Below are 16,545 nucleotides of genomic sequence, written 5' to 3'. Positions count from 1 at the left end.
TGTGTGTCCTTGAAGAATATTTTTAGTGCTGTCATTTCTTTCACTATACACCAGTATCTTGGCTCGTGACATCCATTGTGATGGTGGTACCCATTAAAGTCCTACATAACAGTCTTTCCTAGTGGCTGTTCTCCATGTTGCCTGGTTACAAACACCAGCAGAGCTGATGATTTATCAATTTACAGTTTCTTATTACTTTATTCCTGCCTCACAAAAGTATTTCTGCAACCTTGATTATATCTTTTGACTGCTGTATAAAACATGGCGTGGAGACTGTGGTGTAAACACCATAAAAACGAGCTCTATCCTTATTCTGAGTGGCACCATGTAAGACTTTATTTTCAGGCCTTTTAACCATACAGTATCTATAGTACCATCGATAAAACCAAGAAATAAATAATGTGTAATACTACAGTAGCACATTAAAAAGGACACAGACGATTCAGGTATAGAGTCACCATTATTGGATGAGGATTTTAAAAGGGGAGGTGGTGTGTGGTGACCCATGCGCATGCAGGGCAGTTGGTCCGCATGTCCTTGATGCTGTTTACCACCATCAGAATATAAGATTGGATCACATTGATTTGGCATAAAGGTTATGATAATCCAGTCACTGCTTATAGTTAATCCACAATGAGGTGTTTCTATGAACAACAACTGTTTAACTTAAAATGTTAGAGTGTTTGCCACAGTTTAGAGTAGTTTGGCCTCATTCAAGCAGAAATAAAACCTCAAGTAAATGTTCAGCACTGTATGAAGTTATATGATGTTCCCCTGTTATGTGAAGAAAAACAGTCCAGCAGCTAAAGTGTAAAAGTGGACACTTCCACGTTGATACAGAAACATTTTTTATACATTCCTTTTCCCCTGTGGTGTGTCCACAAAATCTGACTCTGAGTTGAGCTGTAGAACTGCAGACACTCTTTGTTTATGTGTTATTCTGTTCTGTGGAAGAAACTTGACCATTTGGCTTCCCGAACCCTGAAACGGCACGACAAACAGGGTGAGCTGAGGGTCTGTTGACAGAAAGGAAGTCCTGCACTCGCCAGGGGCACGTGAGTTTGGATGTTGGCACAGGTTTTTGGTGCTTTTAGCCATCTAGCGGTTTTCCTAGATACACCATGGTGACTTCAGTGTTGCCATAGACTGCAGAGACAGCGGGGAACAGGCAGGCTTTGGGCAGTCCACGAAACGCTACTCCGAGAAACTCAAACCCCCTTTCGAAGGCTAATGTCTTGTCATCCATGTCAAGAATTACACGTATTCTCTCCCCAATCTGTAGATGAGCAAAAATCACATATTTTAGATTTTACAAAATAGTTTTTGTATAATTTAAAATCTGATGGGTCTCTAGTTCCTACCTGATATTTAGGTGCATTGTTGCACTGTGGGAAATTTCCATTGACCTCCCCGTTGTGAAGCAGGTTATTGTCGACTAGGTTCCAGCCCCAGCTCTGGTCATCGCTGCCGAGCAGGGCCACGTAGCCCTGGCACTGCATCACCGCCCGCTTTGTGGCAATACCTATCACTGCCACAGTGCCAAGAGGGCCTTCCCACCAGATCTCCCAGGCGTGCCGACCTTCTGAAAAGCCGATTTTTCCACGTGCACCGTCCGTGCTCTGGGCAATAGGATTGCGGTGCAGGGTAAAGCCGTTCTTCTTCACGTAAACATTGCGGGAGCAGTCGTGGGAACTTAAAGCGTGTTGGTAAGCCCTGAGCTGTAGGGGAGGAAGAGGAGAGGATATTGATCAAATTTACAGCATGGATTCTTGCATTCATCAGAGCTCAAAGATTTTGCAAGGTGTTTCATAATATAAGCCGCTTTCAAGCATGCACTTCATGTCTGAATGAGCAACCTGCTCACTCTCTGTAACACTGGATGCATACAGCGGTTCTCTCCATCACTGCATCAGGTATATCTGAGCTGAGGAGAAGAATAATGAAATAAAAATTGTCTCTTTAACACAATGATTAATAAATGAAAAGGGTGGATAGGAGAAGTACAAGTTAAAAAAAACATCTGCTTCTCCAAGTGAGGTATTCACCATCCTACTATTCCTGCACATAGTAAACAATAATACTGACCCCAATGTGCCATCCAAGGATAAAATGGAGGACTACTTCCTTATTTGTGACAACAAAACACATGATAAACACCAACTATTGATCTATTTTGCATCTCCATGTCAGAGATTGCACTATTCTGTGATACAGTTTAGAGGTTTAACTCGATTTAAACTCTGACATAACATGACCTGGATGGATCAGAGCATTTATAGACACACTAACCAGGCCGAGTTATAAACATTGTTTATCAACCCCCCAGAAAAGGTGTTACCTATACTGGTTAACATACTTTCCCCTTGTAGGTAGCCAGGTTGCACAGGATGTCAGACCGCAGAGCTTCATCGCTCAGAGTCCGGTTGCAGAGGCTGCGCCACACCTCGCTGTTTTCATCCGCCAAGGTATTGTTCCACTGCCAGCAGACGAACGCACACCGCATCAAATCAGACAGATCCAAGTAGGAGAAAATGTGCTCCAGAACCCGAACTGGCAACCTCCCGGCCACCCCTGCGCCTCCTCCGGCCGCGGTAGCGTAGGGAGAGCCGGCAGAGCTGCAACTGGCTGCCGCTGCTGCGCCCAAACAGGAGGAGCCTCCACTCCCACCGGCCGCTCCAGACATTATGCCCCCTGCTCAGCAGCACGACGACAACAGCCGATCAAATAATTTCACCTTACGCCTTAGGATGACTTCTAATATAAGTTAAATAACGTCATTTTAACAATAAATCAATGCACAGGTCGTACTAAAACCACAACAGTATGGACCTTACGCTTCCCAGTTCAATGGCTGAATGGAAACGATGCGTCAAGGTCCTTAAAGAGCAAATACATGTAATTCATCGCTGTCAATAACACATACACATTAATTAGTAAAAGTATGAATTTAGCTAAATGGTAAATTAACACGTACAAATTCAGTGTCGTCGCGTTGTCTGATACAAGGAAGCACCTGCTCATGTAAATATTTTTTTATTGCCTGCAAGGACCGCGGACGGACACAGTAATGAGCTCACAGAGGATCGCTAGTGTTGCAATGTTATTATAGTCATTATTATAGTTTAGTGCAGCGACAGTCTGGTAATTTACTTAAATATTTTTTTAAAAAAAGCAAAAAAGTCAAATGTATAGAAATAGTATTGCATTTTTATTCAAAAATCGTTTTCCGTATTCATTTTTTTTTAGTTTAATTTATAACCGTATTTTTTGTAGTTAATATAAAATTCGTATTTTATTTATAACGACAACATATACAAATTCATGAAGAAAAAAAAATCGTCGTTTAATTTTAAAAATAAGAACGATGTGGTATTTGTACGTTGTGAGACCACGTGACACTACACGGAAGTGACGCGGGGTGCTCAAAAGAGTTAAGCAAAGCATCTGGGAGCAAAAACAGCAGCTAGCTTAATTTCATTTTACAGCAGAAGACCAGAGGAGAGGACTAGCGGACGGATAAAACTGCTAACAGTAAGTTATTGCGGGTTATCGTGAAAATAGAAATATGTGTGAGTTTTTTTTCTAGTGTTGGGAAAGGCGTTACTGCAGGACACAGCTGTTTGGCTGCCTGCCTCCTGTGCTATGCGGCCTGTTGACAAGCTGTCCCCCATCTGTCTGCTGTCCGGGGACAGTCCAGAGGTTTTGCGCGGTCAGACAGGTGATTAGCAGGTCAGCGTGTTCACCGGAGTCTACCTGCTAAGCCACAGGCGCTCGACTAAGCTCATGTGGTGCACCTTGTGAAGCTTGTAAGCTAAGCTAGCTAAATGATAACAAAGCCCCGCTACGTTCACCTTTCAAAATTCTTCCACTTAAAGGTTGCCATCTTTATTTTTGCACGCATCATATTTAACGTCACCTTGAAGGAAATAGGCGAAGACGTTATTATTATCAAAACCTACAGAATAGAAGCTCACAAACAAACCAAAAATAAAAATCACTTTATAAGATTTTTTATTAAAAGAAAGAAATTTAGCAAGCCTCACACTTTTACCTCCTATCGTCCACTGTGCGTCAAGTCCTGCAGGACGATGAGGATGAGAACTAATGTAGAAATGGCTGAATTATTAAATTATAATATTTTATATTATTTAATATTATTGAATGCGGCAATTCGTAAAAATAACGAAATGTTTTTTTTCCATAAATAAACAATTACCTTTGGAATTGTACGCTCTTAAATAGTGCACATTATTCTACTCACATTTCAAATCCATACACTAATTTCAGTGTTTTCACCTTTAAAAGTCGTTTAGTCACTGTAGCCTGTGTTCTTAGAATGAACAGGCGTTTAAATTAATGCAGTGGCGCATGAAACCCAGCTAGATGGCAGCACTGAGGCACACCTAAAGTGGAGTACTAGAACTAATAATAAGCAGCAGAGGTCCAAGTTTTTCATGTAAATGAAATTATTAGTTGTGTAAATGTTGGAACTAACGGCTTGAACATATAAATATATATACAAAACAATTTCTAAATGTGTGTTTGAATTGTAGGGTACATTGAAGTTTATAATTACTGCAGTATGTAAAAGGAGAGAAAACAAAACGTTTCTACTGTAATGTTGGTTGAGTTATGCTGCATTGCACCACAAGAAATATTTTCTAAATGTTGTATTTCCATTCTGAGAATGTGTGTACAGTAGCTAGTACTCTGACCTTGCAAGGTCATCTTACTTATGCTACTGCCGGTGCACACTTTTACATATTTGCATGTTTTGGTCAGTTCAAAATGCACAAAGTACAGTAATCTAAGGCTGAGCTGGTTTAATTTATCATCTTGGCAGTAAAAAAAAATATATTCTGATGAGGTCACATTCTTATGTATAATTTCTCTGCTTCTTTCATTGCAGCATCTGTGAGTAGGTGACCACAATGAATCCAGTATACAGCCCTGCACCAACAGGGGTACCCTTTACCAATACTAAAGGAATAGGCTACCCAGGTAATTAAGCGTTAGGATGTTGATGTAAAGTGGTTTCTGTTAGTATCATAATGATTTGGCAAACGACTCTTTCTTTGTTCTGTTTGTGTTTACAGCAGCTGGATTTCCTGTTGGTTATGCAGCTGCTCCAGCTTACACTCCTAATGTCTACGCTGGAGCAAACCCAGCCTTCCCCAGTGGTAAGAATGAATTTGCATCTGCTGGAGTTCATATGAAAATATTTAAGATTCTTCAGACATGATTGTTCTTAATCACATGTGTTAAATGTTATTCCGTGCATTTAAATAGCTTCTAAATTTGTAAGTCTCTATATGTATTGTATACAGCCTAAAATATAAGTTATTAGTGGGTGACATTGGTGTAAGTATCACCTAGTTTGCCTAGCGGAGTACTCATCAGAACTGATCAAGTTGCTTTAAAGAGTAGCAAAGAGGAACTCTTAACAAGTCCAGTTGCCTTGCTTCATACTCATAAATAAATAATGTGGAGAATCTTCATCGACAGCAGAGCACCCTTCAAATCTCTAAATCCACTGTACCCTCTGCTGATTGAAGTCTTTGTTCACTAAGCCACACAGCCAGCGCTTCTGCACGGATTCTAGATTCTTGTTCCAAAAATAACAGCACTAATGTGAGGTGTCTCCTTCCCACTCTAGGCTACGCTCCAGGCACTCCTTTCAAAATGTCCTGCTCTCCCAACACAGGGACTGTCCCACCATACTCCTCTTCACCAAATCCCTACCCTTCTGCCGTTTACCCTGTCCGGAGCACTTATGCCCAACAGAACCCCTATGCACAGGTCGGTGTTTTTTAGACTTCCCCAGTTTGTCTTAACAACAGTAATACTCTAGTTATTATGTCTCATGCTGTTTGTTTTGTATTGTAGGCATTAATACCTTCACAACAACAAGGCCCTTACTACACACAGCCACTGTACGCTGCACCACCTCATGTTATCCATCACACGACAGTGGTCCAGCCAAATGGGATGCCTGCAGCTATGTATGCCCCACCTATCCCTCCTCCTCGCCCCAATGGTGTTGCCATGGGAATGGTAGCTGGCACCACCATGGCTATGTCAGCTGGTGAGCAACAACAGTTCATAACTTGTCTAATTCGAAATGATGCTGATCATGGATGCATGAGTTCTATCTATGGTGGTCACTTCTCAGGCACTTTGTTGACAACTCCATCGCCAGTGCCTGTTGCCCCCCACCCAGTCACGATGCCCACATATAGGCCTCCTGGCACACCTAGCTACAGCTATGTGCCCCCACAGTGGTGAAGAGAGGGACATGTAAGTATCATGTATGTAACAGTAGAGAGAAAAATATTATTAAAAAGTATTTATGTTTATGCATGTTATTTTCTCTGCAGGTAAGAAGATGTTAGATATGCATTCACACTCTACTCCAGTGTTTTTTGCTCTTGGTGAAGACCTGCTCCGGCAGCGTCTGCAACCAGTTACTCTTCTTCCAGCATAATGTGAATCTAATACCCAACTACAGGCCCATTTGAATATTGAGAGGGGTGAAGAGTAGGCCCATCCTCCTGACCCCTTAAGATCTGCATTCCACAACACCCCCCACCCCCAGCGCCAGCACCTCTACAACTTGCTGCATATCTCGCATCCAGCTGCAAAGCCTCCATGCAAACTTTTTTTGTGGACTTCCATGCAGGTTTTTACAGTTTTAAACTCTTTTAAGTGGTGAAAAGGGAGTTTGGATTATTTTTTTTTATTTTTATTTGGAGGATACATATGATGTTGAATGCATGTGTATATATAGATATATGAAGTAATGCTAGCTCAAACTACCTGCTGTGACAGATGCAAATCAAACAAAAGGCACACATCCAAAGGAACTAAAAAGAAGTAATAATCTGCGATGCTGACTCACCAGTGACCATGTCTTAAATGTGAAAGAAGAAAAGACAAGAAACGTTCCATCATGCAAAAACACACCTGCGTAATCAAGCGCAGACCAAACTGTACTATTTTCACCGCTTTGTGTTTAGTTCAGTGTTTCTTTCAGTGATGCAGTGTATGCATTTTGTCTTACCATTTTTGTATTTTGTAGGAAAACAGATGGGACTTTGAGTTTGTGCCTCTGACTAGTGGCCATTCCAGCACTTAATCATTCTAAGTACTTTTGTTTTACCTGCCGTGTTTAAGAAAAAAAGAGAGTCTTTTTTTTCCAAAAGTCTGAAGCAGCTACTGCTTGGGTGATATATCAATGTTAGAAATATTCACTTATTTTAGCCAGAAGTGTTCTTGGTGGGGAACAAGTAAAGAAAGTTGTTGGAAATCATCCATCAAGCACCCATGTAATGAAAGTGAATGAGCAGAAACAGTGCTCTGTGTGTGTGTGTGTAAGTGTTTATGACAAAGGAAGTAAAAAGAAACCATTAAAAATGGTGCCATACAGTGCAAAATGCTTAGAATTTTAGACTTACGTGTCACTATAATCAAATTGCTCTTAGGTAGGCCTGAAGCACTACATCATTAAAATCACTGCTAGCTGTGGCCATGTTAGGACAACGTGATGTTGTTAAACTCCATTTGTGAATAGCACTACTGAATGAAGGCACTAATTTAAAACAGTTTGTAGAGATATTTGACCTTTTTTGACATTGCTCGCTGTTTTACCTCAAGGTTCCAGGCTAACCCACCAATATCACTGTTTCAGACATGCTTTTCTATGTTGCCTCAGTCACCTCAGTTAAACGATCTGTTTTGTAAATGTTATTTTTGTGGTTTTGGTTCCTGTTTTGTATTCTAAAGAAAGACCAAAAATAAAAACAAATATAAGAATAATCACTGGCATTACTCTTGATTTTTCTTAGGTGGATGTCTCACCCAAGCAGGTAAATACAAGAGAATCTATTCAGGATACCTTATTATTCACTCTGATTACATTGTAGTGGAATAACACACAGCATCCAGAGTATCTTCTTTATAACAGAACTTATTTGCTTATGTTGAGGCATGGGTTTATACAATACGGTAATAATAAATAATCTAAATTTGTCAACGAGTAGTATTGGTATGTTTTACTATATATTTTGGTTACACATCTTGTATGGTGTTCTATTATGCGTTTTTACCCTGAAAAGAAATGCACACTAAAATAAAAAAAAAATAAAAAATGTTTTATTTAAATACTATTTTTAATAGAAAGATTTCAGCTCAGCAGAGTTTACCTTATTTTTGCACATCTTTAAGTTTAACCTTGTGGGGGCGCTGTTTTACGTTTAACACAATATAGCAGACAGAAGAAGAAGAGTCTTCCCAGCATGCATTTCGGCGCGCGAATTTGGATTTTGTTATGTTCGGGACACAGGAGGAAGTGTAGAGTGTGTTTACAATTACATTTACTTCACTGTTTATCTCGAGAAAATTTGAACAGCTTCTTGGACGCGCTGTGTAAGTTTGAATCAATGCGCAGCCGCAATAGAACTCATTTATCTGACATTATTTTGTTTACAGCAGTCAGGGCTGAATGCAGGTACATGCTGTATTATAATTAAAAAATGTAAATGAAGTTAGTCGTAAGAACTGTTTTAGATTGAATCCATGGCGGAGGCTAAAGACTAGCTGTAAATGCTAAACGATACAAAGTAGTTTAACCTCTCGTTCACAGGTTGTCAGTTCTAAATTAGCCTTACTTAACGCCAGTCATTGTATAATATTGTTATATATTGCATGGAAGTAGACAAACGCCTAATATTGTTCTAATTGCTTTAGTTAGAAGCTCCTTGTTTAAGTGAATGTAGGATGAGCAGTCCGGCTCTGAGCAGCGGGACCACCAAACCATCTGATGTCTTTGAAGATTTATGGAGGCAACTTGGAGAGTGCCACCACAATGCACTTCAAGGTAACACATGATGATACACTATATATGTACATAAGTGCGATTACATCCTGTTTAGGTTAGTTCCTGTGAGGTCAGATGCTAATCTTGTTAATTTGTTGCTGTTTTTAGAGCTGGAAGCAAAAGTGAGCAAGTTGAAAAAGGACCGCTGTTTGTGAGTACATTGTATCTCACATGGTTTCTATGGATAAATAGAAAACTTGTGTTTGAGTAAGCTCTATGTGCAATCTGTAGTCACACTGTTCTTGTTTAGTTTTGGGTGATCTGATGACTAATGGGTCGCTCGCTCACCTGCCCTTAGAGCTATTCACTTGTGATTGATTCGCCAGGTGTAAATTCTGTGAAGTCTCATCCTTCTCCTGTTAGCTGTATTGAAGTAGTGTGTTCTTTACAGAGATGCACAGAGGCTTGAGGTGTTTTACAATCGCAATCAGCAGCTCAAGGAACAAAACAAAACCCTGCAGGATACTATCAGTCTCCTGGAGGAAAGGTAACTACCTCAAAGGCAGATGCAGATTTGCATATTTGCCGTGTTTGTTTTGCTCTGATTCCGCAGAACTAATCTTCTGTCACATTTTATATGGAAGAAATTATATGAAGCATAAAGACAAGCAACTCTTTGTTTCCAGGCTTCGGACAGGAGAGTGTGATCAGTGTACCCTGCTAAAGGAGAACCTGAAAATTAATCAAGAGAAGAACCTAAATCTTATCGCTAAACTGAGTGAGTATTTTGTATGTGAACTATTGTTATTGATGTAACATGTAAAGAAATGTAAATTTAAAAAAATTGGCATTAACTATATATCTGTAGACTGTTGGAGATTTATAGAGGGATTATTTGTCCAAAATTGTACCATTTCAATAGATTAGTTTTTTCTGCTGTTGTTATAAGTCACTGTGTTTTAGCCTCTTTCAGATATGACCATGTAACATTTCTGTTTGTTGTTAAAGTATCCTCTTCTGTGGAGTCAACAAGACTCAAGTGGCACAATGTTAAAAAGCTAAAAGAAGAAAAACTGCTCAGAAGAGTAAAGTTTATCATTTAACTCTATGTTTTGTTCTTCAGAGAATGAAAGAAACAGGCTGGAAGATGAAAACAGACAGCTACAGGCAGAACTGCAAAAACTAAAGATGTCTCGGTAAGTTCATAAATGTAGTATGTTATGTGATTATATGATTAAATCAAACCCTTGGTATATTCTATATTTATCAGAACTACAGGCCTTACAGCCAGGTCATCCACTTCTGTTTTAACTAATTTCTCCATCCGTTAAACCTATGCCGTACTATACTGAACAGTCTCCAGGTTCAGTGAATTGTGGTGTTCTGCATAAACCTAAGCGAAGTTTCAGTTCCCATTTGAGCATTACATATGTTGTTTTTAACAGTTCTGAGGCCCAGGAGGTCTCGTCGCCTGAACATGAAGAGGGAATCATCCCTGATTCACCAGTCCTACCAGCCTCCTTTCCTGTGGCAAACAGACTGAAGAAACATAAAAGTATCAACAAAATTAAACACGTTTGCTACACAGAGAGGCCTCTACCTCACTCTAACAACTCCCTCTTCAAAGGTCAGTCCTCTTTAGAGCAACTTCCTCCTCGTGAACCTGTCTGAAGGAACGATGTGTTCTCACCTGTGCTGTTCTTTTATTTTAAAGAGTTAAATAAAGATCCTGTCGGCGGCATAAAAAACCCAGACAGAGCCGAAGTGCTTGTGCCAAATACTTGTGAACTGGACGCATCGCAGATCTCAAGTAAGATTTCATCTACTAAAAGCCTGAATTCATGTAGAAAACAACAGAAATGTTTATTTACATGTTGAGAAGTGTAAAAGTTCTTTATGTGGAACTTTTCAGATGATGTGTGTGAGGATGTGGAGGAGGCCGTCGCAGAAACGTGTGGCCTCGATCTTCTTGTTAAGCATCACACGGTAGGTAGAAGGTGATCACTGACTGCACTGAATTACTTCTAAGTATACTTACTACTAAGTATGGCAGTGGAATTTGTTTTACATTGCTCTTTATTTTCCTCCTTAGAAAATGGAGGTGGCTAGAAACCAGCAATGCAGCTCAAAACTTAAAAAGTAAGCACAACACAGTTGAGACATGGCTGACACTAAAGCCTCTTATATTTAGAGTTTGGTGTAGTTGTGGCAGTTTTATTCTCATTCATTAAAAACATCTGATTTGTCTACCACCATCGCTGTGTTTACTTTTCTGCTAAAGGCCTTTTAGCTTCTCCCCTTCGTCCACACTGATCCACTGTCCAGACTCGACCACAGAGACGTCTCCGTCTCTTCTCCCACGGGTCAAACGGTTTTCACAAGATGGCTCCATGTGCAAGTCCAAACGCAGGAAGGAAGAAAGTGAGCCAGAGATTCGGGATTACAACGAGCAAGGAATCCAAAAAGACACAGTCAGGCAACCTGAAGCGATCCACCAAAGCTCAACATCTGTCAGCAAGAAGGAGCAACTGGACAGCAAGGCAAGACAAAGGTTCAACTGTAAATGTGTATGCAGCAGCATGTGCCCTGGCCTCTGTATAACATACTTTATTCTGTCGTTTCAAAATAAGACATGAAACAAATCTTGTCTGTAGTGGTGACTTTCTTTGAAGACATTCGAAAGACACATGTAAAGTTTTTATTTATTTTTTTATGTCATAGGTTTGGTCAGCACAAAAGGAGACTTCTAGTCAAAGACCAGACATCTCTTGTATAAGTCCTGCCTTCAAGAAGCCAAACATGAAATATGTTCAAGATGTTAGGAAGCAGAGAACTCCTCTACATCTGAACGCTTCACATCACCAGCCTAAAACTGAAGACAGTACGTTTCCAAAGATCATTTGATTATGTCTGATTTATGTCAGTCTTTATCATGTTTAATTATGAGTTTTCTTTAATGTTACCTTGCAAATTCTGCTTTCCCAGAAGAAAATAAGCAAACAGTGGAGCAAATGTGGAGCATAGATCCTGCACTGGCTCTCTCTCTGTATGACAGTGAATGGAGGACAGATGAGGTACAGTCACATGACCTGTTTCACTGATTCGAATCTGAAGTTTTGTTCAGAATATAACGAACCATACAGTCATCAAGAATACCTACAAATTACACTTTTGTGTTTGTGTGTGTTTGTTGTAGGAGGATGAAAAACAGCTTCCTGGAGAACTGGTAGACACTGACATCACTTGGGTCAGTCACAGCTTACTTCAATGTCAGGGAGTAACGGACCAGGACACAGAAGACAGTGCAACTGGTAATCACCAGGAAATTATGCAAAATTATCAAAATGTGCTAAAAATGTAATTTGTTCATCCTCTCTTTAAGGACTAGGAGAGAAGGCAAACGACAGTATGGATATGCTTTTTGAAACAACAGCTTATGGGGAGTACAAGTCGTACAACAGTCCACACTTAGGCCGAAGCCAACCCTGTGATGATGATTCTGATGACTATGAAGAGGAGGAAAAGGAAGAAGAGGAGCATGATGGTAGACGTTCTGAAGCAACTGTTTTTCAACAGCTATTTTTTTGTTTCACGTCAGATCTGAACTCTTAAATGTTGGTTTTATTCTCCCAAATTAGCACAAGAGCCACCAGAGAGCCCTCCTCGTAGAAAAGCAGGGTAAGAAACACCGATTTTATTTTTTTTATTTAATTACATTTTTTAAGTGAAGGCTGCAGTTTTATTACATTCTTGTTTAATGGACATTGTCGACCCTAATCTTTTTTTTGCGTTAGACAACCAACATTTGCACATGTGGCTGTAATCCGCAAAAAGGACGAGAGAAGAAAACTGAAGGGTACCACCTGTAAGGAATGTGAAGTTGTAAGTATTGTGAGCAAAAGGCATAAAAATATGATTTTTTTCCCCAACTCTGATCCTCAATTCAAATAAATGTGATTTCTTGCAGTATTACGCTCATCTGCCAGAGGAGGAGAAGCAGAAAAAGCTGTCCGCCTGCTCGAGGCACCGTTTCCTGTATATTCCTCCTTCTACTCCAGAAAACTTCTGGGAAGTTGGATTCCCATCAACACAGACCTGCATCGACAGAGGTAATGTAACCAGTTCATGTTTAATTTAGCCACGGTGGCTTAGAATTTTAGCTCATTTCTCCAGAAGGTGCTTTGTGGCTTTAATTGCACGACAGGAGTCTGTACTGTCCTAAAGATACAATTGTCCTCTTTCATAGGTTACATCAGAGAAGAGAAGAATCCTCAGGCACGTTTACGTAGAAGACAACCTCTAAATGCTTTATTCTCCCTTAAGCAAAGTGAGCAGGAGAGCTAAAAACACTTCTCTGTAGAATAATGTACTTATTTAATGAAAAGCTTTATAAAGAAAACACTGTTAAATTACACAGTGACCTTGTAAAAGTAATGAAGGCTTAGTTCACTGTATTATATTGACAGACTGTTAAGTAAATAAAGCTGGTGAATTAATCACACATCTTTGGTTTTGGAGCTGCTACTTCCTCATAATTATGTTTCATTGCATTATGATCAATAGAGCAGGATGCAAGAAGAAATAACTGCAGGCGACACATTCAAATTTAGTTATTCTCAGACTTGTAGCTGACCCATTAGACCAATTACAATGTTTATGTGATATGTTTATTTGATCAGCAGATAGTCAGAACACACAGATAAGTTATAAAAATAATCCACTTTTTCTAGAAAACAATCTCTTCAGGCTCTTTTTGGAATGCCATGTAGTCATCACAGTTAGGAATCTCTTTCAGCATACACCAGCAGGGCCTCTCCAAGGTGACTGATGACCACACTGTAATACACAATAATCAGTACGTCAATAACGTTAATGTGACAAAATACATTTAAAAGACTCACTGTGGAGGGTGAGCGAGGTACCTACCAAAGAAGTGATGGAGCATTAAAGTCCATGGAGAAAACAAGCGGAGACAGGCACATGGCGGTGACCTGAAACAGTAATTCATTCACTTCCTGTTAAGCAGTGGAGGGACGTGCCATGAAGTTTGGCTTTGTTAGACCTGCTCTAAGATTTAAGACCAGTTCATCAATCAGTATGATTATTTATTATTATTTACATGACAAAGGCAAACCTTTGACAAAAAAATCCAGACCCCAAAGTGCTCCAGGGAAAATCCACTTTTTAATTTGACTGTGACCAACAGCAACACGAAGCCCAGCACAGCACTGTGAAGGACACAGTGATACCTGATGTTATGGCTCACATTATAAATGACTTAAAAATGGACAGCAGGCAACAGAATACTGATAGATGCGAATGAATTTGGTCAGTTTGAGGAGTTCTATGTTGATGCTACACAATGCACTGTGTGAAATGATGAGTTCACCTGGCACAGCAGCCGCAATGGAAAGTGTGGGACTGGAGGGAGGGGAACTCCAAGGCACCCATGAGGTCACCTGCAGATCGATAAAGATTTATAAGCTTAATACCATTTCATTTTAAGTATAATACGTGTGTACTGTGTGGGTCATACCTGTTGGGTGTGCAGCAATGGACAGCAGCAGCACACTGTTATGTGAAGGCAGGAAAACCTTATTTACTCATATTTAACTTCAATACCCAATGAAATATTCATGTTTACCTAAAGTACATTGAGACTGTTATATTTATAAATATATATGTTCTCACCTGAACACGTAGTTAATGCACTGTTGTTGAAGATCACTGTGAGATGAGATCACATGAGGAGGCTCTTTAATCCCTGCATGTTTTATTAGATGTTTTTCTGCTGTGTGCTTACCTCAGGTTGCCGGACTTGGAGTGAACTTTAAACACCTTATATGCACCTGAAAAATTACATCCTTACTTTATTCATTGTTGCTAAGGTGATTTGAAGTCATTCACATTCTAGTAACATATTCTTAGACTTACCGACACAGAGGACATGGCAGACAGCCCACTGGTAACCACTGTGGTCGAACTGAAACGTGGAAGAACGTGTAAACTAACCACTTTAAGAAATCCAGCCTTTCATTATCGTGGATTGTTACCTGAGGGTCGTAGAGGGGGAGGTTGATGGCAGACAGCAGCATGAGGGATATGCTGTAGGAGGAATAAGCAGTTTTTAAGATGCTTCTGTGCATGTACTATCTAAAAAAATGTCAATGCTTCCACTCTGTTATACATACCTGACAAATTTCAGCCATTGTGCCTTCTGTTGAAAAAGAGAGCGGTTAAAGCTTATATAAGGCTTGGTGTAAGTCTTCAAGGTGATGAAGCAGAAGCTTTATTTGATACCATTAGCTTCCAGAGAGAGCACAGAGTGTTCTGCACATAACGGAACATATTCACACGCAGCAGGCGGTGAAAGCACTAACCTCTCTGTGGACAACCTTGGCGATTATGAAACTAACAACATGAGAGGAGTTCTGAAGAGTGAAGAAGAAAGGAATGTCCTGCACAGAGAGAGAGACATCAGCGCTGTCAGCAGGAACCATCCACTCTGTTTATGTTTCTGCAGTTGAAAAAGGTCATCATGACACTTACTATTCGCGATAAGGCCCTGGAACCAGCATAAATGTTTCCCACAAATAGGAGCGAGCCTGGAAGCCAGGAAAGAGCCGCAGAGCTGCAAAGACGACAAAAACACATGAAACAAAAAGATCTTCCACACGGCAGTAAAATCCTCTACACACTGGATGTACCTGCTGATGTGACTCATTTCCACCCATCCCAGCTTCCCGGAGAGCAGAAGCAGGGCCCCTCCGATCAATGTCTGCCATCTAGACAACAAGGATTCTGGTGATATTAGTGCACATAAACAGAGGTTAATTGTAGAAATGTAAACAAAGGGCTACTCACCCTTGAAATAAGGTTGGATAGGTGAATTTCAACACAGACAGGACAAACTATAAAGAAGAAGAGGTTAAAGTAGAAATGAGTCAACTAACAGCCTGAAAGATACTGATAAAGCTTATCACAACATAAGACCAAACCCTATTTAAAGTTCTGCCAATCTTGTGTGTCCACGTTTGTTTACAACACACCTAACTCTGACTATCATTTTTTATTATTATTTATTATAATATTTGTAATTTTGTTGTATCATTCTGCACTGGTGGGTCATGTTCTGGGTGGATGAGTGACAGCAGCTTGAAAGGGGTTAAATGACCCCTGATAATGGAGGCTACATCTCACTTTTCAAAGAAATTTGACACGGTTTGTCCACCTGAGACAGTCTTGACACAACATGAACCGAAGTGGATGTAAATTAAAGTACAATGCCTGCTCTGTATTCAGCCTTGGACCCTGACCGTGTTATTTTTAAATTAGAGTCCCTGCTCTTCCTCCACACCACAGACTGTATGTGTGGTCCACACTCACCTTATTCGTGAAATACGATACAACGAACACGCAGCTAAAAGCCAAGCCCGTGGCGTGTCTCCTCCACTGCATGTTGACCTGCGCACACACCCCGCAGCACCAACATGGTTCCCACTAAACGAATAACGCTACATCCAGACCGTGGAGCAGTCCTCAAACTACAGACATTTCAAGATCGAAAACTTCCCTCACTGCCCCCCAGCTGACACGTCAAGACGTTAGGGGACAAAGATCGTCTATGTTTGGAAAGAGCGCTTACACCGCTGTGCGTCACACTGCGGCTCCACACAGGCGCGTTTGCTTATTTCTGCAGTTTGAATACAAGGACACCAGTGTGTGTGTTT

General features: G+C 40.3%; 4 protein-coding genes across 6 annotated transcripts; 2 read left to right on the top strand and 2 right to left on the bottom strand.

The window, feature by feature from the left end:
• Positions 1-308: 308 nt before the first annotated feature.
• On the bottom strand, positions 309-2,848 carry fbxo45 (F-box protein 45). The gene is made up of 3 exons (XM_028432770.1): positions 2,357-2,848; positions 1,362-1,718; positions 309-1,276 (listed from the first exon to the last, which is right to left on the bottom strand). Exons 1-3 carry the CDS (start codon positions 2,681-2,683, stop codon positions 1,091-1,093), a joined length of 870 nt encoding a protein of 289 aa, XP_028288571.1. The 5' UTR covers positions 2,684-2,848; the 3' UTR covers positions 309-1,090.
• A 561-nt stretch (positions 2,849-3,409) lies between these two features.
• On the top strand, positions 3,410-7,783 carry fam168b (family with sequence similarity 168 member B). Its single transcript, XM_028432779.1, has 7 exons — positions 3,410-3,531; positions 4,910-5,001; positions 5,097-5,180; positions 5,657-5,799; positions 5,887-6,085; positions 6,173-6,297; positions 6,378-7,783. Exons 2-6 carry the CDS (start codon positions 4,932-4,934, stop codon positions 6,283-6,285), a joined length of 609 nt encoding a protein of 202 aa, XP_028288580.1. The 5' UTR covers positions 3,410-3,531; positions 4,910-4,931; the 3' UTR covers positions 6,286-6,297; positions 6,378-7,783.
• A 530-nt stretch (positions 7,784-8,313) lies between these two features.
• rbbp8 (retinoblastoma binding protein 8) lies at positions 8,314-13,185 on the top strand. 3 transcript variants are annotated; one of them, XM_028432720.1, is made up of 19 exons: positions 8,314-8,424; positions 8,746-8,875; positions 8,984-9,026; positions 9,267-9,362; positions 9,502-9,593; positions 9,939-10,011; positions 10,261-10,442; positions 10,530-10,625; positions 10,728-10,801; positions 10,908-10,954; positions 11,097-11,355; positions 11,537-11,696; positions 11,801-11,889; positions 12,012-12,126; positions 12,198-12,359; positions 12,454-12,493; positions 12,610-12,697; positions 12,783-12,924; positions 13,062-13,185. In XM_028432720.1, the coding sequence occupies exons 2-19, from the start codon at positions 8,776-8,778 to the stop codon at positions 13,157-13,159; spliced, it is 1,956 nt and encodes a 651-aa protein (XP_028288521.1). In that variant the 5' UTR covers positions 8,314-8,424; positions 8,746-8,775; the 3' UTR covers positions 13,160-13,185. The 3 variants fall into 3 exon arrangements, with proteins under 3 accessions (XP_028288521.1, XP_028288522.1, XP_028288520.1); XM_028432721.1 differs by having other exon boundaries at positions 8,317-8,424; positions 8,750-8,875; XM_028432719.1 differs by lacking the exon at positions 8,314-8,424 and adding an exon at positions 8,429-8,506.
• Positions 13,186-13,460: 275 nt separating this feature from the next.
• slc35d4 (solute carrier family 35 member D4) lies at positions 13,461-16,412 on the bottom strand. The gene is made up of 15 exons (XM_028432768.1): positions 16,202-16,412; positions 15,680-15,726; positions 15,523-15,600; positions 15,365-15,446; positions 15,196-15,273; positions 15,007-15,032; positions 14,869-14,920; positions 14,750-14,798; positions 14,619-14,664; positions 14,507-14,542; positions 14,352-14,386; positions 14,205-14,274; positions 13,950-14,043; positions 13,742-13,806; positions 13,461-13,651 (listed from the first exon to the last, which is right to left on the bottom strand). The coding sequence occupies exons 1-15, from the start codon at positions 16,271-16,273 to the stop codon at positions 13,594-13,596; spliced, it is 888 nt and encodes a 295-aa protein (XP_028288569.1). The 5' UTR covers positions 16,274-16,412; the 3' UTR covers positions 13,461-13,593.
• Positions 16,413-16,545: the final 133 nt, after the last annotated feature.

This window comes from Parambassis ranga, chromosome 20 (assembly GCF_900634625.1).
Source record: "Parambassis ranga chromosome 20, fParRan2.1, whole genome shotgun sequence".
NCBI classification, from domain to species: domain Eukaryota; kingdom Metazoa; phylum Chordata; class Actinopteri; family Ambassidae; genus Parambassis; species Parambassis ranga.
This window is presented reverse-complemented; position numbering and strand designations above follow the sequence as displayed.

Excerpts from the sequence above, each read along its gene's own strand:
- slc35d4 (XM_028432768.1), bottom strand. The coding sequence starts at position 16,273 with ATGCAGTGGAGGAGACACGCCACGGGCTTGGCTTTTAGCTGCGTGTTC. Across the intron at positions 14,044-14,204 it reads CATTGCGGCTGCTGTGCCAG|TGCTGTGCTGGGCTTCGTGT; the intron begins GTGAACTCATCA and ends TGTCCTTCACAG. Across the intron at positions 13,807-13,949 it reads TCTGGATTTTTTTGTCAAAG|GTCACCGCCATGTGCCTGTC; the intron begins GTTTGCCTTTGT and ends TTACTGTTTCAG.
- rbbp8 (XM_028432719.1), top strand. Across the intron at positions 10,443-10,529 it reads TAACAACTCCCTCTTCAAAG|AGTTAAATAAAGATCCTGTC; the intron begins GTCAGTCCTCTT and ends TTTATTTTAAAG. Across the intron at positions 12,698-12,782 it reads CCTGTAAGGAATGTGAAGTT|TATTACGCTCATCTGCCAGA; the intron begins GTAAGTATTGTG and ends GATTTCTTGCAG.
- fam168b (XM_028432779.1), top strand. The coding sequence starts at position 4,932 with ATGAATCCAGTATACAGCCCTGCACCAACAGGGGTACCCTTTACCAAT. Across the intron at positions 5,002-5,096 it reads TAAAGGAATAGGCTACCCAG|CAGCTGGATTTCCTGTTGGT; the intron begins GTAATTAAGCGT and ends TTGTGTTTACAG. Across the intron at positions 5,800-5,886 it reads AACAGAACCCCTATGCACAG|GCATTAATACCTTCACAACA; the intron begins GTCGGTGTTTTT and ends TTTGTATTGTAG.
- fbxo45 (XM_028432770.1), bottom strand. The coding sequence starts at position 2,683 with ATGTCTGGAGCGGCCGGTGGGAGTGGAGGCTCCTCCTGTTTGGGCGCA. Across the intron at positions 1,719-2,356 it reads TGGCTACCTACAAGGGGAAA|CTCAGGGCTTACCAACACGC; the intron begins GTATGTTAACCA and ends CCTCCCCTACAG. Across the intron at positions 1,277-1,361 it reads ACAATGCACCTAAATATCAG|ATTGGGGAGAGAATACGTGT; the intron begins GTAGGAACTAGA and ends GCTCATCTACAG.